Source organism: Rhipicephalus sanguineus, chromosome 1 (genome assembly GCF_013339695.2).
Source record: "Rhipicephalus sanguineus isolate Rsan-2018 chromosome 1, BIME_Rsan_1.4, whole genome shotgun sequence".
Lineage (NCBI taxonomy): Eukaryota > Metazoa > Arthropoda > Arachnida > Ixodida > Ixodidae > Rhipicephalus > Rhipicephalus sanguineus.
This window is the reverse complement of record NC_051176.1, coordinates 99,367,529-99,394,604: the sequence shown is the minus strand read 5'-3', so window position 1 is coordinate 99,394,604 and position 27,076 is coordinate 99,367,529. Positions and strand designations below refer to the sequence as shown.

At 47.5% G+C, this 27,076-nt stretch overlaps 1 protein-coding gene across 1 annotated transcript in view; it reads right to left on the bottom strand.

The window, feature by feature from the left end:
- LOC119394384 (uncharacterized) overlaps positions 1-24,083 on the bottom strand; it is a 38,532-nt gene extending 14,449 nt beyond the window's left edge. Inside the window, exon 1 of the mRNA XM_037661685.2 lies at positions 23,859-24,083. Within this exon, the coding sequence (XP_037517613.1) occupies positions 23,859-24,066 (208 nt within the window). The 5' untranslated portion in view covers positions 24,067-24,083. The remainder of the gene's footprint in view (positions 1-23,858) is intronic.
- Positions 24,084-27,076: the final 2,993 nt, after the last annotated feature.

The following is a 27,076-nucleotide window of genomic DNA, read 5'->3' as shown; positions in this document are numbered from 1 at the left end:
AAAAGCTAAGTAGAGATATTTATGTGAGAAAAACTGTGTATAAATATGGACGTACTGCGGATATATGATGTAAACCTGGAAAAGTGCCAGTTGCAGTCCGGCTATCAGAATCGTGCCTCTTTTAGATATTGCCCCTCAACCGATAACTGTATTTTTGGTTTTTCGAGATTCCAAGCAGGGTAACTAATGTTCACTGTGCATATCTCAGTAATAATAATATGTTCTTGAACAACATTGGAAAGTTTTGACTTTGTTTCTTTCGCTAAGGGCTTCTCTAAGTGTGAAGTTCAATGAATGCTTCTCGTGTTGAGTTAAAATACGGTAAATGTGACGAAAGGCTTCGATAATTCACATGACGGAAAATGGCGGATAATGATCTTCAGCGATTACTAGAGAACTCGAGGTTGCCTGAGGGACGACTCGAGACACCCTCAACCTGTAAGCATTGAAGACGCTCCTTGGAAGTTTTCGGTACGCCATGAAAAATAGATGCCGAATAAGCAATTTTTCTGTTTTGTGATTGCGTTATGAACTTGTCGAAGTGAAGTTTTAATCCCGCCCATGTTGTGCCAGCGAGTCGGCGAAGTACATTTACAACTGTGTTGACGTGCCTTTCTATTGTACGGATGTGTGATGCCCATGACAAGTGTCGGTCAAGAAAGTGACAAGAAATTTAATTTCTTTCACGAACATCAGCGTTTGTTCTTCCAGCTTAAGTTTGAAATTATTCAGCTGACGTCTGGTGAAACGTACTAAAGCTGTCTTCGCGTATGAGAGATTCATGCCTCTTTCCTTAAAAATGTTATTAAAACTCACAGGGTTCCTTATGCATCCGCCTCAGTCGACTCGATGGCGAAATCCATGTTCTTCTTTAAGGTCGAAGTATTGGACCTCCCCCCCCCCCTCCAAATTTTTTTCTGCAGCCAACGGGGTTTCGCAGTGCCTCCAGGATTGGAGGCAGTGTAAGCTTTCTGCGGCTCAACTTGTTTTGCACTGCCTCCTGGATCGGCCCACCTTTGACCAAGCAAGGAGGTCATGTGATGACGTCCGCATGTGACGTCACGTCATGATGACGCGACACCAATCTGGCGATCTATCATCTGTGACGTCAACACGTGATGATCATTTTTCTGCATTACTCGTGTTCGATCATTCGTGCTTGATGAGGTATCTAAGGCTTTCACCTTAATAGTTTCACGACCTTTCTGCAGAATTGTTGGAATCTCGTGTATATCTGATCCTGAGGCCCCTGTGCAGATGTCATCTGCGAACAGGGAATACCGCAATCCAGAAGGTAGCTTTCGGGGTAACGCTGCCATTACACAATTGAATACAAGCGGACTTTAAACACTCCCCTACGGATACGCCCTAACTGGCGGCATGGCATTTACTTTGTCTCTTAGTTGTTTCCATGAATATTTTCGTTTTACTTAAACTACTTGAGATCTATCTGAGCTATCTATCACATAGGCCAAGCTCTAACATTCCAGCAAGCCCGTGACATATACACAGGGTGTTTTTTGAGACAATACAGATGTTTTATAAAAATCCTATGGCAGTAAGCCTCTTGCCGTTTTCGCACATGAACTCAACGTCGAGCGTAAAAACTTTGCCGCAGTTGAAATGACACTGTTGCTATTAATTAACAAATACTCGTTAATTAACTTTTTAATTATTGGCTTCAGGGCAGGTGTTTATATTAGAAGGTTGTAGTGCATGTCAATTTATGGCGCTCCCATTTTTTTTTAAATCACGAAAGTTGGACGTACACTCTAAGCCAAAAGAGAGCAACGGGGGTATAGGGGTTCCTCCTTTGAGGGAGCAAGTGCATTGCCACTCCCATTACTCTCCTAAAAGGAGCAACGGCAAGGGGATGAACCTTTGCTCTCCTTTCAGTTGCTCCTTCAGGGGATGAATGGTTAGTCCCCCCACTTGCTCCTTGAGGACCAACTAGCTGTTACTCCCTCCTGATGCTCCTTGTAGTAAGAGACTGTAACCCACAACCGAAGTAGAAAACGGAACCAAAGAGGACGACGACGGTGTGCGCGAGAGAGACGCTCGCGAAGCTCGAGAGCTGGAGAACGTCGCCGGGCTGGGAGAGGGCGGCCAGGAACGAGCGTCCCGGGAACGAGGAAGCACCACGGGCCGGGCCTAGCAGCTGTTCCGGTGGTGAACGAGCGTGCGGGCCAGGAGCTGAGATCGTGGCCTCGGTGCCACGTCCAAGCGGTTCCGGCGCAACCCGAGCTGGCCCCTTCTGGAGCCGAGATCGTGGCCTCGGTGCCACGCCCAAACTGACCTTTTCCCGAGCCGAGATCGTGGCCGTGGTGCCACGTCCGAGTCGGCCGTCGTCACCGGTAGTCGTTGTCAGTAAGTATTGTTGTCACGTCGCTTGTACATCTTAGTCTTGTGACGTTGAAAGTGATTCTGGGAACGTGGTGGTTGAAGCGGCGGCTGAGGCGATGATGGCGACTGATCCATCTGTGCACTGAGGCTGTCCGTGCCATCGCTGCGGAGCGTAAGATAACCCGGACGTGATTGACTGAGGCGACCGGTATTGCGTTCCTCGAAGTAGGAGTGTTGCCTGGGTCGACGACGTTGTGGTACCCTGGGCGTCGTGTCCAGAGACAACCATGTCTCATCATGTGGGGTAGGTGCACCGCGGTAAAGTGTCCAATCCGGTCGCGAATTCAGCCCCGGCGAGGTCGATGGCTGGGACGATCCAGATGGAGGTGCCATTGCTTGCCATCTCTTCGCGCATGCCGTCTGGTTATCGCTGTTAGCTGTAGATAGACTGCTGTCACTGGGTTCGTGCCTAGGGGCACGTAGTCGGTTCGCGACGCGACTTACGGTGACCTGGTCTTGTCGCCAATTAGGACGATTTGTAGGGGTTTTAGGCGTCTTTTCCTCGATGTCTGCGCTGCTACTGGGATTGGTAGTCTGGGTTGCCATCACTCTCGAGATGTTCAATGGCACGGCTCCCTTGATGTTTCCCAGGACAACATCATAAAGTGAGTCTCGCAGGCAGTGAGCACGAACTTCTCCCTTAAAAATTGGTGTATCCAGGAAGACCACAGCTTCTGGTAGGTTACGCACTGTGCGGTCAAGGAAGAGTACCGGCTGATACGTACCGGTCAATTTTTCCTTTGACACTAATGCCTGTCGCACTATAACCGTAACGCAGCCAGTGTCGCGCAGCACGGTAACTGGCCGTTTATCCATAAACCCTTCCACAGTGGGCACGTTCTCAATTTTCCTAGATAACACACTGCGGCTGACTGCAGTGTTGACAACAGGGATCTTTTCTCCATCTTTCAGAATGACGCATTCTGCATTCCCTGCTGCTTTTTCATGGTTTCTTTCACCTGTTATCACGCAAGATGCTTCACATCTGTCCCCTCTGCCGGCGGAATACTTGTCACTATTGTGACCATGCACTGGGGAACATGCTTTCGTGCGCGACCAGCATTCCGCCGCTCTGTGCCCTTTTTTATCGCACAGAAAACAACGGTCGTCCGCCCGAGGCGTCTTCCTTGCGAGCTCCATCCTTGGAGATGTGGGCGGACCTGTTTCTCTACATGCGCGTTCCTTGCCCAGATTCACCAGTGACTGAGCATCCATAAAGTTGTCCGAAGTCTGCGCTATCTCCTGCAACGTTCGGCAGTTCCTCTCCTTTAGAAACACTCTCAGAGCCGGAAGACAACTCTCCATGAATTGCTCGGCGATAATCAGGTCTCTAAGGCCATTAAAGGTCTGGTCGGATTTTGATAGCTCCAACCAATGGTCAAAATACCCAGCAAGCCGAGAAGCATACTGCAGGCCGGACTCATTGTCTTCGGGTTTCGCTTTGCGAAATTTTTCCCGATAGCCCTCTGCAGTGTACCGAAACCGCTGCAGTAGCGCCGCTTTTAGCTGGTCATAGTTTAACGCAGCTGTTGGATCTAACCGGCCTATCACAGTTAGGGCTTCTCCAGTCATGCACAGACTCAGCGAAAGAGCCCATTTCTCACGGGGCCACCCTTGGCACGTCGCGACCCGTTCGAACCGCTGTAGGTACGCGTCGAGATCGTCCCGCGTTTCGTCAAAGGGCGGTATCAGTTTATGAGGGCTATATATTTCCGGTGCACGTGTAGTGCTCGAGGTGACGCTCGAGGTCGCTCCCCCTGGTTCATTAGCCTCGGTTGACTGTCGTCCCGCGCTTTCCTGAAGTTTAAGCTTCAGCTCCAAAATCTTGAGCTCTTGTTCCTGCAGTAGGCGTTGCCGCTCAGCGCTTTCTTTAGCTTCTTCTCTTTCCCGTGCGCGTTCATCGCGAGCTAGGGCACACTCTTTCTCTACCCATTCTCTAAGCTCAGCCTTCTCAAGCCCTAGTTCTCAGCCAACTCGGACGACTACCGCGAGCATGGTGTGGTGTCGCTGCGCAAAGAGGACCAGGTGAAGACAGCAAGACAACTAGACATCCACGGTGTGAATCGTGCGTTGTGTGTGCTGTGTGTCGGCGAGTGTTTATTCACCAGAGCCGGCAGTGTGCGCGCGCCTTGTTGTGACGTGTACGGGGTATGCAGGTGGATAAAACCGTATATGCCACCGCCGGCCGTATCAAACGTGCGATTAGCGAGTCTTATCTTCTGTGTGACAGTGTGCCGAACAGAGTAACAGTGTTTGTGTAATGACAGAAGACTTGCAACCTTGGCTCTATTTGCATATGCTCGGCACTATTTGCAATGCTTGCATTTGCATTTCCATTGCTGTGTCCCGTTGTTCGCGTTCATACTAACGTTATCCGCGGAACAACGTACTGAAAGTGGGGGGAAGTGTAGTAAGAGACTGTAACCCACAACCGAAGTAGAAAACGGAACCAAAGAGGACGACGACGGTGTGCGCGAGAGAGACGCTCGCGAAGCTCGAGAGCTGGAGAACGTCGCCGGGCTGGGAGAGGGCGGCCAGGAACGAGCGTCCCGGGAACGAGGAAGCACCACGGGCCGGGCCTAGCAGCTGTTCCGGTGGTGAACGAGCGTGCGGGCCAGGAGCTGAGATCGTGGCCTCGGTGCCACGTCCAAGCGGTTCCGGCGCAACCCGAGCTGGCCCCTTCTGGAGCCGAGATCGTGGCCTCGGTGCCACGCCCAAACTGACCTTTTCCCGAGCCGAGATCGTGGCCGTGGTGCCACCTCCGAGTCGGCCGTCGTCAGCGTGGGCCTGTACGTTCCGCGACGAGCAGGTCGTCGTATGTTCGGGCACTTTAGCACCACGCACCTGTCCGCTTCGTGCTGGCATCATCGCTACCTGACTGCGGTATGTGAGTGACGTTCGACGGGCCTATACCTCAGGACGAGCCGATCATCTCGCGTGTGGGTTATAAACTCTGAGATTTAAGACTTGAGGGATATTTGTATTGTTCAGTGGGACAAAGCGTGTGTAATTGTGTGTGTGTAATTGTGTGTGTCAAGTCGATAAATGTGTTTCTTGTTCGTGCCTTGGTTTTCCGGCATCTGAGGGCCCAAGAACCACCACACTCCTCAAGGGAGCAACGGATGCTCCTTCCCGTTACTCCTTAATTTCTTCTGGGGCCAAAAAAAAATTCGTTTTTGATTGACTTACAGAGCATATTGAGGTTTATACAGATATTTGTTTGGATGCAGAAACGATATACAGACATCTCACTCAGAAATAAATTTCAGAAAATTTGCAACAAACACACAGGATTCGAACTCGTGACCCCTTAATCTCCATGCGCGTACGCTAACCACTAAGCCACCACACGCTTTTTTTTTTCTTTATTGTCTAAGCCACCACACGCTACGGCCCCGTTTGAAAGGAAACTGTGATGCACCGACGGGTCCTTGCGCGTTCTGACACGTTAAGGAAATGAGCATAGGCGTGCAGAACCATTGGTGATGTTCAAAAGAGAATCGAGAGTAACAGTATAAACATCTGAAAACGTCAGGGTAATGAGTCTCTCGCGAAAACACAGGCTTTGCCAGAGCGCCCTTTTGCGCTAGCTAAAAGGCCAGCAATTTCTTTTTTTTTTTGCCCGAAGGAGCGCTTTCTTCTTTATTATCGTTATTATTATTAATATCAATATTAATAATTTTTTTTTGCGGAAGAATCACCTCCCCTTTGAAAAGACAACACAGCTTGAGCTGATAACGTCCATTTGCTCTGAGATTAAACACAAAGTCAAACTACCGGACCCGATTGCGATAGCTGCCCTCCAGCAAAATCAGCAAGTGACAAGGTAGAGATGAGGGGGGGGGGGGGCAGCGGCATTAGCTCGCTGTCAGTCTTTCTGCGCATCGCAATAAAAGTGTTCGTTGCGTGATCTCTGCTGCAACCCTGCAGTCGGGGCTTTTGCTGATTTGTACTGGAGACGGCCGTTCAGTAAAAAACCGCAAATGTAAAGTCTATCAACTGTGTACTTCTCTCAACCGCTTCTTTGTCGTGGAGTATATACGGAGTCTCGCGAAGCTTCGCATTTGATTGCCACATTCTCAGGCTATATATTTATGCCAAGTGTTATACGCAAACACACCAGTTAGCTTGCGACGACAGCAGCTTCAGGTGCTGGCGTTCTAGTGCAACCATGCCTTTTATTAGGAACGTTTAGCTTGTATTAGTGGCTTTTAGCTTTACGTTACCGTGTTACGAGTTGCCGGAAGGAATCTGTGCATGCGCGGGCCTTTACGGAACGTGAACTACTCGCCGGATTGGCTTTACATGTATACAGCCCTATCTCGCAAATCCACCTTCGTTCGCGGCTACTCGCGATACCCGCTTTACCGAGGCTCCAGCCGCCGAGTAAAAATAAGCCGAAGTGCGAGCGCCAATTGCGATCACCTTGTTTCAGCGGCTAAAGTCACTAGAGTGAGTTGAAATAGAATACCGAAGCTGTAAACACGTGAGAAGCCTTGACATAAATACCCCGACAGGCTGAATAGGTGCCGCCATCTAGCGGGAACAAGATGAACCAGGCAAGCAAAAAATTGTTATTGCAGAAACATTGTGCATTCTACTTCTGGTGTAAATGCCTTGCCGCGGCATAATTACGAATGAGTTATCTTTTCAATCGTTTTTTTCCTCAAAAACTCTAGGCGAAAGCAAACGTGCCCATACTATGGTTGCACGAAGCGTCACAAGATGGCGACACCATCGTCGGATAACTCGGTATTCTACACCCCTTTGCGTATACCGGGATACTGTACACGCTAAAAACCACTCGTGATTTTGCCGCAGCGGTGATACAATCTTATTTAAATTAAATATAATTGAAGTGCAGTTATCATCACCATTTCATGGTTTATTCAAACGTAAAGGTATCCGTTTACGTACTTACGTAAACGTTTACATACGGGGAGCTAAAACTTTTCTGAAACATGTGTTCCGGTAACACGGTAAGGTTAAAAAGTATACGTACAAGCTAAATGTCCCTATTAGCGTGCGTATCTCTGTTGAGTTTACAAAAAGTAGTTTCCTTACGCCAGCCCGCAAGGAAATGTGGCCCATGCATCGACCGATACAGGGTGCGTCCTGCAGGAGAGCAACGGTTGCGCGCCGAGAGCAAATGTTGCCGTTTGTCCTTCTGTTGCTCCCTTCCAACCTAACCCTAAACGGTTACTCCCCCACCTTGAGACATGTCAGCCATCTTGTTCCAGTTGGTCTTTTTGGGGAGTAACACTTGGTCTTTAGGATTAAAACCCGCAGTTACTCTCATGTTTCCCATTTTTGGCTTAGAGTGATAGTTCGAGATATTCATCATCGAATTTCAAGGGTGGAGTCGAAACTGATTGCACCCAGCGCGCACAAAGTGCGGCGGAACACCGGGACGACACGTGACAGGGAAGTGACGAAATTCGAATTAAGGCGCGCAGAAGCAGAATCTGGCCAGAAAAATCGGCAAGCATTCTGAAATACCCAAGTAGACCTGCAGCTCAATGTCTGGGGTGCGATGGGTGGTGCTTATGTGATTCTTTCTTAAACTGTAAAGAGGTGCGAATGACTGTTTCGCGCGTGTGCAAGAAGCGCCGAAGTAGCAGCCCCTGAGTTTTATGCTTTCCAGACAAAGAAGAGGTTGATATCGCGGTTTTTTTGTGCACAGTTCGAAAGAAACTGATAAGCACCAAACACTACGCGCGAAAATAAGGCGGTGCGCGGGCACCAGTGAGATGGCTTGCAGGTTTTCAGGAACACATACGGGCGCGGCGCGCCTTCATTCAAATTTCTTCGCTCCCATGTGACGGGTTGTTCCAGTCTGACGTAGCTGAACTGTCGCTCTTCGTGCGCGCTTTGCGCGGTCAGTTTAGATTTCGCCCTTGACATTCGATGAAGAATATCTCGAACTTTTGTGATTTGTAAAAAATAAGTATGCCATAAATTGGCACACACTACAACTTTCTATATAAACACCTGCCCTCAAGTCAACAATTAAAAAGTTAATGAACGCGTTTTTATTAATTAGTGGCAACAATGTCATTTTAACTGCATCAACGTTTTTCCGCCGCGACGTGGAGTGCGTGTACGAAAACTACAAGAGCCTTACTGTCATAGGATTCTTATAAAAAAATCTGTGTTGTCTAAAAAAAGCACCCTGTATAGTGTCGAATGCTCTCTGAACCTCTAGGAATACTGCGACTGTATTCCTAGAGATTGTATTGCTTCTCCCAGCGCTTGTGTGGTTTTTACTTCGACTTAGTCCCGTTTTTTGCGCTGTTTCCTCGCAGTATCATGACCAACTGGCCCTTCAAAACACTCCTCTGCACTCTAAGAAAAAAAAGAGTCAAAAGAGGGTCATGGAACCGTGACCCTCTTCTGGCGTCCATGTGACCCCTTTTGGAAGGTACAGGCAGAGAAAAAGAGTTAACATTTTGCAAGGAGTCACTGGACGCTCCTGAAGCGCGTTTCGAATGCCTTCCGTCATGAAAGAGCCGCCGATACGCCATACATATCGCGCGCTTGCCCTTTGGCGCCGTTGTGGCGCGTTGCTCGCCGACGGAGACGGGGTTGGCGCCGGGGTGGCGCGCCGCTTCTGGCTTCTCTCTCAGTCGTCTCAGTCAGTCTCAGTGTCGTCGTCTATTGGAATGCGTTGCGTGGTTGCGTTGACAGCCCGGGTTGCGTGTCTTGAAGTTTCATCAGTTTCATGTTCATGCGCGTCTTCGGTGGTGTTGACGCCGGCTCCGTGCACGAAGTGACGCTTGGAGGGCGGAATATTCATGGAGGTGCGGATACAGACAACGGGCGCCAGTTACCGGTGAGTGTACTGCTTTCGTAGGCACTAATTATACAGCTTTAGCTGGGCGTGTGCAGCAGCTCTGCGGAAGTTATCTGCCAGCCATTTCCAACAGCAGCCTGTGTCCGCGGGGCTGTTGCGGATGCCCAACTAAAGCTGTCAGTTAACGAGTTGGCACCGTTATGCGCGTTGCTGTTCAAGCTCCCATAAAGTGAGCGATGCAAACAATTATCGAGGATCATTTCTTGCTGATCGCACGTTGTGTCAGCACTACTGAAGGTGCAAGATGTCGTTTTGAGATGCACTTTAGTCTACTTCATAATAACATTTCCATCGACCTTGAGTGTACAGCGTGCTTCTTCGCGTGGGAACGTGAAAAAAAAAGAAAGCCTGTGTACAGAACGCTCACACGCGCTATATATAATGGTTTTTGTTGGCTTAAAGACGGTAGTTTGAGGTGCAGATATAGTACGGTGGCTTGCAGAACGTACTCGGTAGTCATTCAAGTTGAACACGCCTCGCCGGTAAGGCGAAAATGCTAGAGACTTTCGACGGCGCCCGTTGCGCCCTCCGCCGTGCACTTTTTTCCTTACTGTTCGCTGTTTTCATGGTTTGCCAACATCTGCGATGTCGCTATAACAGAATCAAGTGAGTGTACGTGATTGTGGGAGTTATGTGTGCTAATTCTAGCATGTGACATGTCTGATCTCGACGTAGACGGCGTCCGCACGCGCTGGGTGTCGTTCGGGCCCGCGTACTCGCATGTGTTTATCTGAGTATGGGTTACGTTCGTAAAACATGCGGTCAGTAACCGCTCACGGCGTGCCCCTGACTGCCGGAGGATGTGCTTGGGTGTCGGAATAAGCCGGCGCAAAACCGTGTTTATTCTGAAACCAAATTTTGAAGCGATTTCTCAGAAAAGAAGTGCTTTCATTCGTGTATAGCCAGTGCGTATTGCGACACGATGTTCCCGCTGCCTTTTACGTGAAAATTTGTTTTCGTTGCGAAATTTGAACGAAACACTCGTGGCAGATGTGTGTACAATAACGGTGTGTTGAACAAAGGGTGATTTTAAATACAAATAATGTGTGTGTTTTGGTTATTCCCAGAATCCCGGATCACTTCTGCCGCCTCTTCACTCCAGTTGACAGCCACACTCGGGGAAACGAAGGTGCCCCGTTGGTCTGGCGCCTCACCGCTCGTGATGGGAAAATCAACAGCGGCGTTCGCCGTGTCAACGAGGCAGTCGGTCCTACATTTCTTTTGGTTGGACAAGACGACGTCGGAAAAGAGGTGAGTGGCACCCACGCAAAGGAGCGTAAACCAATTTCGTTTGTTGTTTAAAAGAGGCTCACATCATCTTGTGCTACAAGTTTGTCGCCAAGTGACGTGTTACAAAAGGTACTATTTGCAAGTTGTGTTTTACACGATAACGGCAAAAAACTTGGCTCCTTACCATGCCTGTTTGCATTTGTTGTTTTGTTGTGAGCTTTCATTGTGTCTATGTGAACCACTTATTTTGTAGGTTTCGCTAACCTTTACTGCAATTTCATTTTCTCATCATAATATCACGTTCTGCTTTTCAGATACCGTTTTTCAGGGTGCTCACGCTGAACAGGAGCGACAACCTAGCAAGCCACAAGTCTGATGCCTCCAGCCGTCACCATTTTTTTTTATTTATTCTTAATCATAAGGAATAAAGATTGAAACATGATGCCTATTTCTGCAGTTAATTTTGCACTATATGGCACTATGCACACCAGTCACACATTTTAGTTGGCTCTACTCATAGAAGCATGTAAATGAGGAATACCCAAACTTCTTAATAGGAAATCAAAGACCATCTTTACGCGCTTTCTATATTACTTTGCTGGAAAATATGTGTTGTTTTGACGAGTTCTATTAAAATGATGCTAAAACTGAACTATTCTTTTTTTGCAGTCGCTGGGCAGAACGGCAAGTATTATTGGACTTGCTTAAAATAAATACTCCACTATTTTCAATAGTAGTCGCGCAAAAGTAGAGCAAGGGTCCAATGAGTAGCTTAAAATACTTGTGGAGTCGCTTGACGCTTCGGTGTGGGTCTCTTGACCCCCGTAGGAGTGTTACCGGCAAGAGTCGTCCGACTCCCTATAAGTGGTAACGTGAGCCTTCGGATGAGAGTCTTTCCACTCTTCCTAGAGGGTCAGGGGACTCTCCTAGAGCGAGCCGACCCTGACCCACCAAGAGAGTCACCGTGACTATTTAAAGAGAGTCCTATACGTGGCAAGTCAGAACTCTCCGAAAAGAGTCGCGCATACTCTTTTTTTTCTTAGAGTGTGCGACTGTAACATTGCCATACATGCGTTCGTGCTCGACGCATGCGACATTTTGCAAGGCTCCTAAAATTTTTAATCAGTGAGCAACAGTGGATCATATTTTCATTTTGAATCCAAGGATATCGTCAAGAGTAATCAGAAAAAAGCCATGGCTTCTACAAAGAGCAAATTTGATATTACAAAACACTTCTCGACTTTTCGATCAACAAAGTATCAGTTTCTTTTTAATCAGATAGTAGCTGTAAATCGTTGAGCCGTGCAGGAATTCAAGGCAGTGGAACAGCCAGAATTTGAAGAGCCTTCCTAATATTCTTTGTGTGATATATTTTTTGTGTATATCTGTGTAATTTCTTAGGCATCCTCGTAGCAATGAATTGTGAAGGGATTCGCTTAAAATTCTGGTTCCATTTGTCAGTTCTGTCCCGCAGTTACACCATGCCCTTGAATGTTTACGTCTTACTTTCACATGACGTTAGCGCACAACTTTTCATTTCTAGCTGAATGTTCTATTTTCTATGGTCAAATTATTTAAAGAGCTTTTGGGGCCAAAGAAAGTTGGCATTACAAATCGAGGATCGCCAACTGCACTTGCAATGGAATCAAATAAAGCTGCAGCCACAGTTCTATTACTCCATTACTCTATTACGGGAGCCACGTGACAGGAGTTGAGGTATCGAGGCGCGCGGCTCTCGCCGGCCGACGGAGAGTGGTAGGCGGGACAGAAGACCAAACCGACACAGCTCATGACGGTTGCTATGGCGACGCAAGTACGAGGAGGAAGAAGAAGAAATTGACCGTGACTGAGCTTCAAGGCCAAACAGGTGCACGAAATCGTTTTCTGGGTTTGTACGGGAAGGAGCAAAGCTATCGCTATAAAAATGCGGCAGAACCAACTTTGGTTGCTTTCTATCCATATGAGAGAGCACACGGACTCTGATACGCAACGACAAAACACGAAACGTATATTATTACGCTTTCAATGGCTTTAGTAACCCTCCCCGTCATTTCCCGGTAAGATATATTGCCTCACATAAAAAGAAACAATCACGCGCAGAATACACTCTAAGTGAACGATGTACGCCTGGACCATAACGGAATTCAAGGGCGTGTTCGACATGTAATCAACGATTTACCATTTTAACGTTGCTATAACATGTCCCTAGTACGCCTTGCACTGGCGATTGCGAACATTGTAGATACGCGACAGGGCAGTGAAGACACTTTTGCGCTACTTTAGGACGACGGGCTTGTGTGAACGCCTCTTACTACTATAGAGGTGCAGTTCCGCAGGCGTCAGCGAGTTTACCACTCACCACTCATTTCCTTCCTTCCCTCCTTCCTCTCTCACCTTTTTATTCCCCTTTACCATTCTCCCATCGCAGGGTAGCCAACCACATGGTATTCTGGTTAACCTCCCTGCCTTATATCTTCCGGTTTCCTTCCTTTTTTCCATAGTTCGGCGAGAATGTTTTACGAGACAATTTCTAGGTTGAAGAGCAGGAAAAATTGTTTCTGAATAACACACCAAAGAAAGGCCCATATGACTGACAGGAAAGACGCTGTCAGTACTGTGTCATGAGCGTCTCTCCTGTCAGACCTGTATCCCTTTCTTCGGTGTGTTATTTATCGGCAATTATTCCGCTCTTCAACGTGGTAATATCACACCAACTAGCCCAACGGTTCGTGATTTTTACGAGACAGTTGGAGCTGTGGAAATGCGCGTACTGTGTGCGTTGGTTTAAATTGATTTCGTCATATTCAGAAAGGAATGCTTATAGTGCTTTAAAACAGACACGTGTAGTGTAGTCTATGTTCACCTCTCGAAGAGCAGCCAGTGTAGGCTGCACTACGTATGCATTACGCTTCGCCGTGGTGTCAAGAGCTGCTGGATCGCAACACCCATGCACCCGTATCGACCTGATGAAACACGCCTTCCGGCCTTATTCACTCACATCTTCTTTATACTAGTCTGCTGCACTTAGCAATATGTAGCGAAGTTTCACCATACACTCTACTCTGGGTATACAACTTGGTCTCTGCTTGAATGCTTTCGGACGCTACTGTAAAGACAAGTTTATAGTTTGAGGTAACGTCGGCACGCTCGTGCGACTGCACAGGATATGTAATGCTGTCCGGAGGGGCGTACGCTATGAAGTCCGGCGTCTCATCACAGCTAATGTAAGCAGTCCCTTTTCTTGTTTGTTTTTCAAGATCAAATTTATAAGGAAAAAAAATCTAACAGGCACATCAAGGTATAACTACCACACATAATCGTTACGTTTTCTTACACGTACGGGTTATGGCTTCCACCGGGCACGTTACAATGCCGTTCTACGATTTGTTTTTCTTTGTTGTTGTTTTTTTGTGTATTGTCTTGTTCTCAACGTTTCCATTTTGGTTAGTACTTCTCCTTATTTGTCATAGATTTTCTATAAACCTCCCGGCGTATTCGTTTAGTAGTTATCGTTTTGCTGAATTTTATTCAGGCTCTTTTTAGTGGAGGGCTAAAAAAATAATAAAAGCTTGGAGGACGCTTGAGCTCCGCCTTCGAGAGTAGAATGCGATAGCGTGATCGGGCCTCGTTCGCATCGTCTTCTCATTCGCTTGCCAGGGTTGCCTTCTCGATGGACACGTAAACCGTGTCACGTGCAAAAGAACTTTTCGCCCTTTCTAAATTACCCTAGAAGGCCTACCTAAAGTACAGTTGCGAGGTGCCCACTGCGCCATAATTCGTCATTTTGGGAATTAGGTAAGTGCCCGCTACGTATTCGTGAGCCATTAGGCGCACTTACTAAGCTGCGCACTTTGTTGATGCTGCTGCTGATCGTGATGATGGCTAATTATGCCTGAGCGCTTTGTAATAGGTGTCATTTAAACCACCCACACGTCGTGCAGTTCAGGTGGTGTGAACACCTGGTGCGATTTTACTCTTCTGCCACGCAATTTTACATGTGTTAACGCGACTCCTCGCACTGCATGACACCTACATAGTTTTTTCCCCCAAAAACACCTTTAAGCACCGGCGTGACTCTTTGGTAGGACACCTGCTTGCCATGCAGAACACCTACGTTCGATTCGTTCGGAGTGCAACCTCTTCAAAGTAAAGCTGGGGCCGTAACTAGGGCTCCTACGCTTTAACGCGATAGCGTTAGCGTGTAAACCGACGGAAAGCGCCATCTGTGTCGAAGTTACAAAGAAATCGCCGCTTTCTTACTCATTTACCACACGAAAACCTGCTTTAAATCGGGTTTGGTGGCCAAGCTAGTTTCGTCGATTCGGGTTGATAACATCGAACCCTATGGGTACCTGCCGGGGAACGAAAATGTTTCCTTTAGATCGGGAACTTCGTGAAATCAGGTTTCGTTATATCGTGTTTTAACAGTATATGTTTTCTCCATAAAAGTAATACACGCACTTTGATAGAACTTCATTCCCAGGTTGCCAACTTTGACACGAGGGTTACCTCAGCTAGGCAACTTACCGAATTCAGCAGTGAAATATAGCATCGTCATGATACATCAATAAGTAAGCTTTTTTGGGGGGGTTTCCCAGCATGTTTGCCATCTATCAGTGCTCGATGAAACTGCACTAAGCTGGTTCCGTATTTATGCAACAAAGGGCCGCCGCCTTAGCGCAGCACCTTTACCGAGAAAACATCGCAAGTTATTGGTTGCAAAGCAATGCTGTGAACCAAAGATTGCCTCAACTAAAACGCAGCTGCAGCTCTGCGGTCAACACTTAGCAGGAGACACATGTGCCCAGCCACCTCCGCAATCATTCCGTTCAATATTATAAAGACCACGAATGAACAACGCATTACACTGCTGGCGTCATTCTGGTTTGAGTGCTACGTACTGCAGGCAACAAATCGTCTATCTGTTGCAACATCGCTGTTCGGCAGTTTTGTTGATATAACCTTTTCTGCAGGTGCACTGACCTGTAAAAACGACAGGCTAGTGCTCACCTATAACCATGTAAGGATGGTGCTTTCATTACGTGTGCCTACATGTAATAAAAATTGTGGGAGAAGCAACCGAAGATCACTGCCGAAGTCAGCCGCCAAAGCTTTCTTGTGCGACCTGCTGCGCGTGTCCGTCTTTGTTCACAGGGAGAATGAAGCGAACTGAACAGTGAGGAAGGATCGTGCTGTTCGTTGTCACATCGACCAGTCTCGTAGGTATACCGGGTGTTCCAAGGCATGTGCCCGGATATCCTTAAAAATAATGGAAATGCGATATTTGCTCGCCGCTTTCGTAATTATTTCTTCTGAGGCGGCAGGCATATTAAGAAGACCACAGGAAGTAATTAGAGCCGCGCGCGCACACACACACACGCACGCGCACACACACACACACACACACACACAAACACACACACACACACACACACACACACACACACACATATATACATATATATATATATATATATATATATATATATATATATATATATATATATATATATATACATTATTAACATTTTTAATTAGAGGAGTCGGTCGTTCGGGTCAAATGGAAGAAGTGATGTCCTTCCTGCGAAGAGCCCATTGCCGCTCGCTTTCAGATTTCCAAGAAGCGTCATTTGCTAATTTTTGCGTAGCGAAGAACTATTTCGACCAAGTTCACGGGCGAAAGTGAAACCGAAGCGCCTACGAGCGCAGCTGCCATGCATTCTAACGGACGAAATTAATTTCCCTAGTCACTTATACCGCTACAGAAAAAGTAATTATCAAGGCAACGAGCAAATTACGTATTACCTTATTTTTTAAGATTTCTGGACAGATTCCTCGAAATATCTTGAATAGATATATCACTGTGCAAGGACAATGTTCCATAATAAAGGACTGAAGCCAGATTCATTTGGGCATCACTTTGGCCAGCGTGTGGGCTTAAGCCTGTCTTTAATGCAGCGTGATTTCATTACCTTGAGGAAAATAGAGTAAAGAGCCCATCTCATTTCACAGGATCAAGCAGATTAAGAAAGGAGAGGCACGTACGTAAGTGAGATTTCACGAACGAGACGCCGCAAAGGAATGAATTTTCTAGGAATGAATTTTCTGGATGTAACCGACCGTCACACGTATAACCACTGTCTTTCGCTAACCGCGCCCGAATGTCTAGGAACCTTCCCGATTATTTTAGAATCGTCTGATAGGCTTGAGCGCACAAACGCGAACAGTTGAGTTTATTGTGGAACTAGCGCGGCCACTAGCAAAAACACTCGAATGTTGGGTGCCGCGTGTATAAATGCCGACGCGCCTAACCGCAGATCAGATTACTCGACGGCCGACGACTGCTCCCGCGGCTATCAGTTCACAGCGTGTATCGCTTGTACTGTGAGCTCTCATTTTTCGGGCCCAAGTTCGCCCGAATAAAGAATTTCGTATTTCGCAGTCTTCTTGCCGCCTTCTTCAACGTCACTACCAGGTGACAATATTAATTGGATCTGCAGTCTTGTCGGTGTCGGGTTCTTACCGCGCTGTACTTCGAAGCAGTCAGCAATTTGAAATGTTGTTTGACACGCAGATGAGTTTACCCGTTTATATGCCGATTATTTCATTTCATTTATATAACCCTTCACAGAGCATAGGGCATGGGAAGAAAAAGCTCAGGAGAGATTGACTAGGCTTCCCAGCCTGTTAGTTCCGTCTTTACGTAGTGGCGGCATATACATTCTGTGCAAATAAGAAAAATAGAAACATTGATTATGTGCGCATGCTGTCTTCGAGAGAGAGAAACAAACGTTTATTTGCGAAACAGTGTTCCGGGCGATGCTCGGTATCACCCTAAGTTGGGAGGGCTCCTTAGTCCAGGAACCTTCTGGCTTCAACTGCCCTCTTGGCCATGGTGACAAGTTGTCGCTGGTCTTCCAGGTCCTCGAGGGCGAGCTTGGCCTGCCACGTTTCGGTTAGGTGGTTGTCGTTCGTGTTTGGTGCTGGATTGTCGTCCGTCTCCGGTTGCATACTGCGGTTTACATGACACGGACAGGCATTCCAGGAGCAAATGTGCCAGGGTGTCCGGTACGCTGCACAGCGGGCACATGAAGCTATGTTTCGTTGGGTAGAGACGGTGCATTAATATTCCAGGTATGTGTGTGTTGCTTTGCAGGCGTCTGATGATCACGCTTTCTTCATTAGTAAGTTTTGGATGTGGTGGAGGGCACACCCGTAGTGATGCAGAACTATCGGTAAATTGACTATCGATAGTATCGATAGTTTTTTTGAAACTATCGATAGCGTAAACAAACTATCGATAGTGCAATCGGTAGTACCATCGTTAATATTACTATAGCGATATTACTGCCACGCGTGTTTATTGCTTTTTTTGACGTATTAGGGTTTCACCCACAAAGACTGTTAGCAACGTTTTGACGCAGACGGCGCCATAATGTTTCAGAAGCTTCACAATTGTTTGAGATCATTCTGTTAAGATTACGCACCGGACGCGAATAGTCAAGTTTAATAATAATAATATCTGGGGTTTAACGTCCCAAAACCACGATATGATTATGAGAGACGCCGTAGTGGAGGGCTCCGGAAAGTTCGAGAACCTGGGGTTCTTTAAGGTGCACCTAAATCTGAGTACACGGGCCTCAGACATTTTCGCCTCCATCGAAAATGCAGCCGCCGCGGCCCGGATTAGATCCCGCGACTTTCGGGTCAGCAGTCGAGTGCCATAACCACTAGACCACCATGGCGGGGCGCGAATGGTCAAGTTCATTCGAGAGCTTACCCGAGCACCAGTTATAACGCTGGAAGGTTTGATGACTGATGTATAAAGGACGACGCGTTCCACCGATGATGAGAGAGCTCAACGGCCGACGACTGTTCTCGCCGCTATCAGTGCGCAGCGCGTATCGCTTGTATTTGGAGATTTGATTTTCTGGGCACAAGTTTGCCCAAATAAAGAGCTCCGTATTTGCCATTCTTTCTGCAGCATTCTTCACCGTCACAACCACGTGAATACTATTGATAGTGGTATGCGGTTGCTGGCCGGCCATATTACCAAAATATTTGCGATAGCCTACTACCAGCTTCGCTTAATTGATGAGCAATTTTCGGCAGAGAAACTAACTATTTTCGCAGTGTAAATGGCGGAATATATCCATCAATAAATTCGTATCCGAAAGCAACCAGCTACACCTTAAAACTAACTTTTTGATATTTTTTTATTTGGAAATCATAAAATGCAATATCAATTAGAAGCCGCGCAGTCCCACCACATGTAAAGGCTTCCTTTCCGCTACAGCTGAACAATCTTACTTTATGATCATGTGTCAGCAAAGCACTCTGGTGAAGAACACAAGCATGTCAACTTTCTTGCCCTTGAGCCTGCTCCTCCGGCTCCCCTATGTACAATGCGCGCGGGGAACCAAGTTTATTCTGCAGTGAGTCCGCGCTGTTGATCTTATACTATCGATAGTACCATCGAATTTTTTACTATCGATAGCGCTATCGATAGTATTTTTCACCATCGATAGTTCGATAGTGACTCAGCTATCAATAGTATCGATAGTACCATCGATAGTTCTGCATCACTATACACCCGTCGCCCCAGTCTGTAGTGCTGAAGTAGCGACGAATAAGTGTTCTGTACAGCCTCCACCTCTTCAGCCACGGGTCGGGTATCCTGTGGGTCGAGGACAGCCCGGCTGACGTGCTCGCGGTCAGCGGCATGGGTAGCTTCATTTCTCTGTAGACCCTCGTGTCCGGCACCCTTATTACGCAGGTGTATGGGAGTGGAGTGCTTCGCCGTTTTATGATGTTAAGTGCATCGGCTGAGACGCGGCCCTTCACATAATTCCTGCAAGCTGCTTGCGAGTCGGTGAAGATACCGTGGCGTCTGTACATGTGGTTGTGGCGAGAGAGATTGCCGCTTCTTCCGCTGCTTCTGAGTTGTGTGCCTTGACCGTGGCCGACGCTAACTCTCGGCCTCGAGAGTCTACGACGCTGACAGCGTACGCGTATCTGCGCGAATACTTGGCCGCGTCGGTGTAGCGGGCGTCCGGGTCTTGCTTGAACTTTCGTTTAATAGCGCCACTTCTAGCCTTTCGTCTACTTTTGTGGAATGTGGGATGCATGTTGCGCGGAATAGGCGCGATGGAGAGGGACTCTCTAATGTCCAGCGGGATGCGCTTTTTCAGGTCCGCATCGGCGATGTACGTCTCGCTGTAGTTGAGATACCGGAGCACCGACCTCCCGGTGGGCGTGAGCTTTAGTCGTTCCAGCTGGCTGCTCTTGTGAGCTTCGGCGAGCTCTTACCACGTGTTGTGCACGCCCATTTTAAGAAGACGTGTAGTAGAAGCCATGGGGGGGGGGGGGTAATATAGCAGGGCGACTTTGGTTGCCTTTCTTATCATAATATTAAGTTTTTCTATTTCTGCGGTCTTCAGTGTGAGGTACGGCGTGCCGTACGTGATGCGGCTGGTGAGCAGAGCTTGCATTATTCGTAGGGTGCCATGTTCCTTTTGCCCGTTTCGTTGGTTTGCGATCCTCTTGATGAGGTGTGTGAGTTGCGAGAGTATCCGTTGGAGTCTCGGTAACGTGGCCGCTCCCGATCCATCCTTGTGGATGCGAAGTCCAAGCACTCATAGCGTCTCGACTTTTGGAATTACTGTCCCATTTAGGGTGACGCTAGGGTCGGGCTCTTCGTATATGGGAGGCCTGCCTCTAGTTCTTGTTTTGAGGACAATGTGCTCGGACGTCTCATGGGCACAGTGGAGGCCGCAGTTTCGGAGATACCTCTCGATGGTATCTACGGCATCTTTTAAGCAGTTGTCTTGTCTTCCGATGTTCAAAGCTGTGGTCCAGAGCGTGATGTCATCAGCGTACATCGCGTGCCGCACATCTGGTATTTTATTTAGAAGTTTTGGCAGATTGATCATGGCCACGTTGAACAGTAGCGGTGAGATGACCGATCCCTGCGGCGTACCTCTTTTTGGTAGTTGGAAACTTTTGCTGCGGTTGTTCCAGATGCCCATATTTGCCGTACGGTCCTCAAGAGACGCAAGAAATATGCGCTTACAACACATAATCATCAAGGCCACTCCACGTTTGAAATTGCAGATATGAGCCTCATTTGAAAAAAAAATGAAGAAGTTTACACGACCCGAGCAAAGCTTAAAAAAAAGCGAAGCTGGTCAATCTTAGAGGCTTAACGTGGCCTTCTGGGCTGATGCTAGGTCCTTCCTAGGCGCAGGCCGAGTAGAGTCGAATAGCAGCCTGTCACAGACATTGCAAGAATGTCCAAACTCCATCGCCAGAAACTAACGTGGAAACCTCGCTGTGGAACCCCCGGCATAAGCGCGGGCTTTTCGTCGCTCGTACTCGGCACGTGCCACGCCATAGGCAAACTCAGTGCGGCGGTTCCGTGGGCTGTCTCCGTCGGTGGGCATGGCTTGGCGGCGGCTGCTCGTCGGCGCATGCGAGGCTAGGCGAACGGCGCACAGGGTTTTTTTGCGGAAGGCGGACGTTTTACATTTGCGGTTACAGCGCAGGGGAAGACACGAGACAGGGACCGACGAAGACAAGCGCTGACTTCCAACTAAAATTTCATTGTGAAGAACAAGCGCATTTATGAAAAACAACACATGCGATAAAAACCGCATGCGATGCGGTCCCTGTCTCGTGTCTTCCCCTGCGCTGTAACCGCAATTTGAAATGGAATACCAACTAGCCCGTACTCACACCTTGCTTCAGGACGTTTTACCTCGAGCTTTAAGAGCTTCGCTTAAAGAGCTTAAAAAACTTGAAGCTCAGTCTTACGGCATACATTAATATCAACACAATGTCTTCCTAAAATATTTAAAACAGAGGGTAGATTAATTCTTAACATTTGGGCACTGTCATTCATGTGTGAAGTTCTTTCTTTGACAATTTCCATAAGCCGAAAAGGGTACGCATAAACCTATTTGGCTAGTCCTGCTGCTTCGCTAAGCATTGAATATTAGTTTTTATTTTATATTTATATCAAACTAGGCGTAATTTGTACATACTAAAAACCTTTGGAATGGGCTGTGCCGAGAGGTTATCTCTGGCTTAGTTGTGAATAAAGCTTAAAGCTTTCTTTTGAAGAACATAGACCTTTTCTAAGTTTGTCTGCGTGGTAGTGCCCCAAACGATTTGACAATGATTCACCTAGTACATGAACAGAGGTTTGAAAAGCAACAATTTGATTTTATTAGGAAGTATATAAATATTACGGTACAAAAGACCAATAAAACGTCAGACAGCTAAGCAAAATTGACTGACGTGCACATCCCACAGCAACTTTTCAATAAACTAAACGCCAAGGATTTTGAAAGGTAGCACAGTTTCTACGTTTTCGGACTAACAATAAAATTCGAGTCGTGAGTATGGAGCTCGTGTTGCGTCGTCATCGCTGAGGTTTTACATGCGGCGCGGTCTACAAAAAACTAACGATGAAACTTTACCGACTCCCTCAACTAGCTTTGCTTGAAGAAGAACGGCTATTTGGGCTAGTTGGTTAAAGTGCATATTGAAAGGTTGCAGCGCAAGCACGGTTGTGCTGGAGGAAAGACGTAAAAGCGAGGAACGGAAAGCGTGCCTCTTTGCTTTCCGTTCCTCGCTTTTACGTCTTTCCTTCAGCACAACCGTGCTTGCGCTGCAACCTTTCAGTAGCCATGCTTCTTTAAGACACATTCCCCTGTCATTCGTGAATTAGAAAACTTTATGGACATGTCAACAAATGCAAGAAATCGCACTATAGCTGTCAATCATAAGGTCACGGGACACAGCGTCACAGTAAAACATTGTTCTATTCACAGTAGCCGATGCAGTTGACGTGTAAGGATCCTTCAAGCGTCCCAGTGACACACCAAAAAGAAATCTACCGACGCCCCCATGCGAATTCTGAGCGCAGCTTCGTGTTGGGGCAGCGCCAACTGTGTTCGAAGTTTTGGCTATCCACAGTTGTAGCAATGTAACATTCGTTACATATTGCCACAGAAACTGCCAGTGCTCGAGTGCTACGCACACCACTCTGCATTGCAGACTTCGTGAACCAAGCGAAACGCCGACAGCCCCGTTACGAAAAGTGAAGCCAGCCGCAGTGCACGTGCCAGCCCTGCATGCCCACAAGCTCCGACCGAGGGGCTAGCGCGCGTGACTGAGGAAAAAAGCGAGGTTAGAGGCCAGTCGACTCCGTGTTTGCTCTCGTTCGTCCTCGTTTCTTCTTTCTTCTACTTCTTTCTCCGTCTTTCTTTATTTCTCTTTATTACTCTTTCGCTTTTTCGTGCCTGTTTTTTCCTATCTCTTTCGCTCTCTTTCTATTGCTTTCTCTGTCTCTATATTTTTATCTCTTTATTCCCTTTATTTCTCTCCATTTTTTTCTCTTTCTTTCTACTGCTTTTCCACTCTCTCTCTCTCTGTTTCTTTCCCTCTATTTTCTATTTTTTCTTTATCTCTCTCTCTCTCTCTCTCATTTTCCCGTGTTCATTTTTGTCTGACACTCGCACATGCTGTACACGGTAGTGGGACTTGCCCAATTCCTGTGGTACATACTCGTTCGCTCGGTTACGCCACCGACGCCGACGGCGACGCCGCTCAACACAGGAACGGTCGCCTAAGAGCTGCGCTCTAAAAAAACAGTGCTCGGTGGTGTGAACACTTTTGGGATACGTTCATTTTCCAAACTCAGTTTAATACACCGTGGTCAAGCCGTTCAGTCGCAGAAATGAGGCGGACAAAGTAGTGGAAAACGGAAGCGGCAAGAGACGACCCATGATGTAAACTTTATTATAACTTAGACGATCACGAATCGATTAGTCTAACCTAAATTATTTCCGCACCAGACTGATCTCAGTAGAATATTCATGTTCGAGTAAAATTCGAGCCTGAACCGTAGATGCGCAAACGTGACAGAAGTTTGAACAACCGACTAAATCAGGTAAAGAATCAATAAGTGCAACCTGCATGAACTACCGGATTAAGTAATGCGGAGGAGTAAAACGAGCCACTATATTCAACAATGGGGCGATTCGGCCTATCTGGTTGAAGTTTACGTTGAGCAAATCTTGTAGCGAACCAGAAAACAGACGAGAGGTTACAGAAGAGCATGCGAGAGAGTGCCATCCTGTGTGCAACTTTGACAACAGTTTGTCGAGCAATCTCACACTGTCGCAGAGCTCAGTTGTTTTGAGAAAGCGCAGCAGGGCTCTTGTGGCCCGAAGTCAGCCCCAGAGTTTAGTTAAGGAGCGCCGATTGCGCGCATCGATGCCAAAGGGGAGTATAGCAAATTTGGCAGATTACAAATTTTTCAACGTCGTCTACCCTTCCCCACAAGATAACTGAGAAAATTACGTACCAGTCAGATGCGTCACCACTCCGTGCATGGTTATCGGCCAACTGGCAGCCTGGTGACTTACACCGAACTCGTCCATAAACGCCACGTAGAACAAGGCACTGTTCTTGTTGACCATCGCAGCGAGCATAGCCGACAGGGTAAACAGCGGAAGCAGCGTCCAGCAGCTGTCCACCACGACGTTGTGGTGTCCCAGAACGTGGCTACTCATGGCGCACTGATAGCTGCGGTAGCCTGCGTGTTGCCACCGACTCGTTTTAGAGGAAACAAGCGTCGCATGTGATCCGTTGTAACTTTTGAGCTTCGCACTGTCTAGATTTAATTGGATCTGTCTGTAGTCAGACACATTTAGGGTTAGATTGAGCAGAACGTGTACACATGTGCAGGAAATGAGTCTCGGCGGACGTGAAAACAGCGCACCTCACTCCTACGCAATGACGAGTAATATTGAGTCCACGCGCGTGCATCTGAGGAGCGAAAAACGAGATTTCGTTAGCTGTCAAATATAAAGACATAAATGTGCGTCTTTTTTTTCTTTCTTTGTAGCTCTTTTTCCGCCATGAACAGATGCGTTCAAAGGATGAAGTGCTGGGCGAGATAGATAATTCAGTGTTATGGGAAGAAGCGCTCAAAAACATTCAACGACAGTTACGACACTCCGTGATTCCAAATTTGAGCGCAGGCGTTTAGATGTTATGAAATCGTGATATATTGAGGAAAAGAATCTGAGAGTACGTACACATGCATGTACAGTTAAAGGGACCCTGAAACGGCTTTTGAAAGTTCCTCAGCGTTTAGGCCAGAGCGTCATCAAATGATTCGCACCATAAATTAAGCGACGCGCCTTGGAACACGCAGCTACGGGTAATTATATCTGATTATTCTTCTCAGAACTTCCTTTCTTCCTTAACTCGTCGAACGCGCAGCATGGCAGCGTGCTCGACGGAGACGAAGCGCATCACAGGGTGGTTGAGACCTGCTCCGCCAGGTGCCGCAACACAACCAGCCGTTCCCATTTTATTTTCCTGTACGCCGACAATCTGCAAACACCAAGTATGCGGACAAACAAAAACTAGCAGTTGTTCCGTGTACGAATACAACCGATGAGCGGAGCTCCTTAGAAATGGGACGCAAACGACTATGCGCCTGATCTCGCTGCTGGCTTTCATGGAGGCGGTAGGGTGGAGAGCGGGTAGGGAGAGCGTCTGCTGCGCTCGGTGGCGGGAACGACTGCGTGAGTGAGTGAGCGGCGAGCGCAGCGCAGGCAGAGGGAGACAGGTGGGAGAGGGGTGCAAGCGATGATACGGCGGGGACCTTCGACGCTGGCGACGGAACGCCGCGCGCGTTCGGCGAGCGCACTATTTCATTGTCTTTTTGCGCCGGCGCCGGGTGGGAAGATCGTCTGCTGCTGCCTTCGACAAAGCGACCGTAGTGCGCTAGATTGATGGTTGCCATTTCACAATCCACGGTAAAGGTGGTGAAAGTGAAGACGACTATTATAACCAGTTGTGCAAGAGCTTATTTCTTTTAACCTCAAATTTCTGGTGCTCTAGAACCAAATCGCCCAAGGCCTAAACATTTCCTCTTAAATCACTGGCCACTGCAACGCAAAGCGATTCTTAAGAGAAGGGAGCTTGAACGGAGACGGCGGGGTGCGGGCCTAGGGAGCTTCGCTCCTAAAAAGTATTTGTAAACGGTCACCGATAAGCGTAAACTCCGGCAAAACGGTTTCGTCTTCAGGGGTGAAGCTACAGCCGCAGGCGCGTGGATTATGGCGTTGATCGGATGGCGAGATCCCAACGCTCGCTGCACCGACGAGGTGAAGCTACTCCGCTCGCCAGTTGCACTACGTGCCTTACACGATGTCGCAGCTTTAGAAGTCACCAATCACTAGATTTGCAGCACACAACGCAACTAGGGCAATTTGTAGCGTCCGAGAAAAAAAAGTATCGAGATAAACACTGTCGAGCAGCTCGTGTTGTAACTCAGGAAGACAGCGCTCGCTTTTCACCGGAGGTTTAGCGACGTAGAATGTACATATCCAATCAGATCCGTCGCCGGTGCTACGTCTAAGGGAACATTTCCACGTACGTTGGAAGCAAGAAATTGAAAACTCGTTCGGCTGAGCCGCTGCGATCTCTAGCGATTCGCAAGCTTGAAGTCTTGTAACAATTTACACACTTGACGCAGAGAGCATAAAGGAGAACTGACACAATATTTGTGAACCTCTGTTGTTTTGCTCTTACTCAGTGGCTACTGACCCGTTTATCGCGGTGAAGAATTCATTTGCCTCAGCGCGAAACGAACGTTTAAATGTATGCTCGTATGTTACAACCGGAGGCAGTTTTGATTTCGAAGGGCACTAGAGGTCGCCCTGGCGTACTCGGCCTACTCGTGAACAAATACTAGCACGTGACCTCGCTGGCCACCTTCTGCCATGCTATGTTGAGTGGTGCGAATGCTTCTTTGCTTGATTGTAAAATTACGGCGTTTATCTATTATAATAATTGTCGGTGTTAACCGTCCCAAAACCATGATTTGATTATGAGTGACGCCGTAGTGGAGGGCTTTTATAAGGCATTTTACGACAATGGCACGCTTGGCTGTCAGGCAGGATGGACGTGTTTTTCGAGAGCTCCGGAACGACAGCGACAGATAAGTGTATTTGCATGATTTGAGCTTGCCTCTGTCCGTAGCTTTCTATAAGGCGTTAGCGTAAAGCCTGATTGGGTTTATTAGTTTGTATATTTTTTAAATGCGAAGCATTTCTTAGCGAACTTCTGCGACTTTGAGCGTATCTATCTATCTATCTATCTATCTATCTATCTATCTATCTATCTATCTATCTATCTATCTATCTATCTATCTATCTATCTATCTATCTATCTATCTAGCCGCCTACGACTTTGTGCTCTCCTGGCCGTTTTGTTAATCGGATGTATACCAAAATTGGTGTGTCATAACATGGCCTTATTACGAACATAAATGACATGTCATATCATGAAAACCATGACACGCATGTCATGAACAGCACGATTTACATTCCACGGCCTTTGGGCTCCCTGGCCGTTCCGTTCATCGGATGTATACCAAAATTGGTGTGTCATAACATGGCCTTATCACGAACATAAATGACAGGTCATATCAAGAAAATCATCACACGCATGTCATGAACAGCATGATTTACATTCCACGGCCTTTGGGCTCTTGCGGCCGTTCCG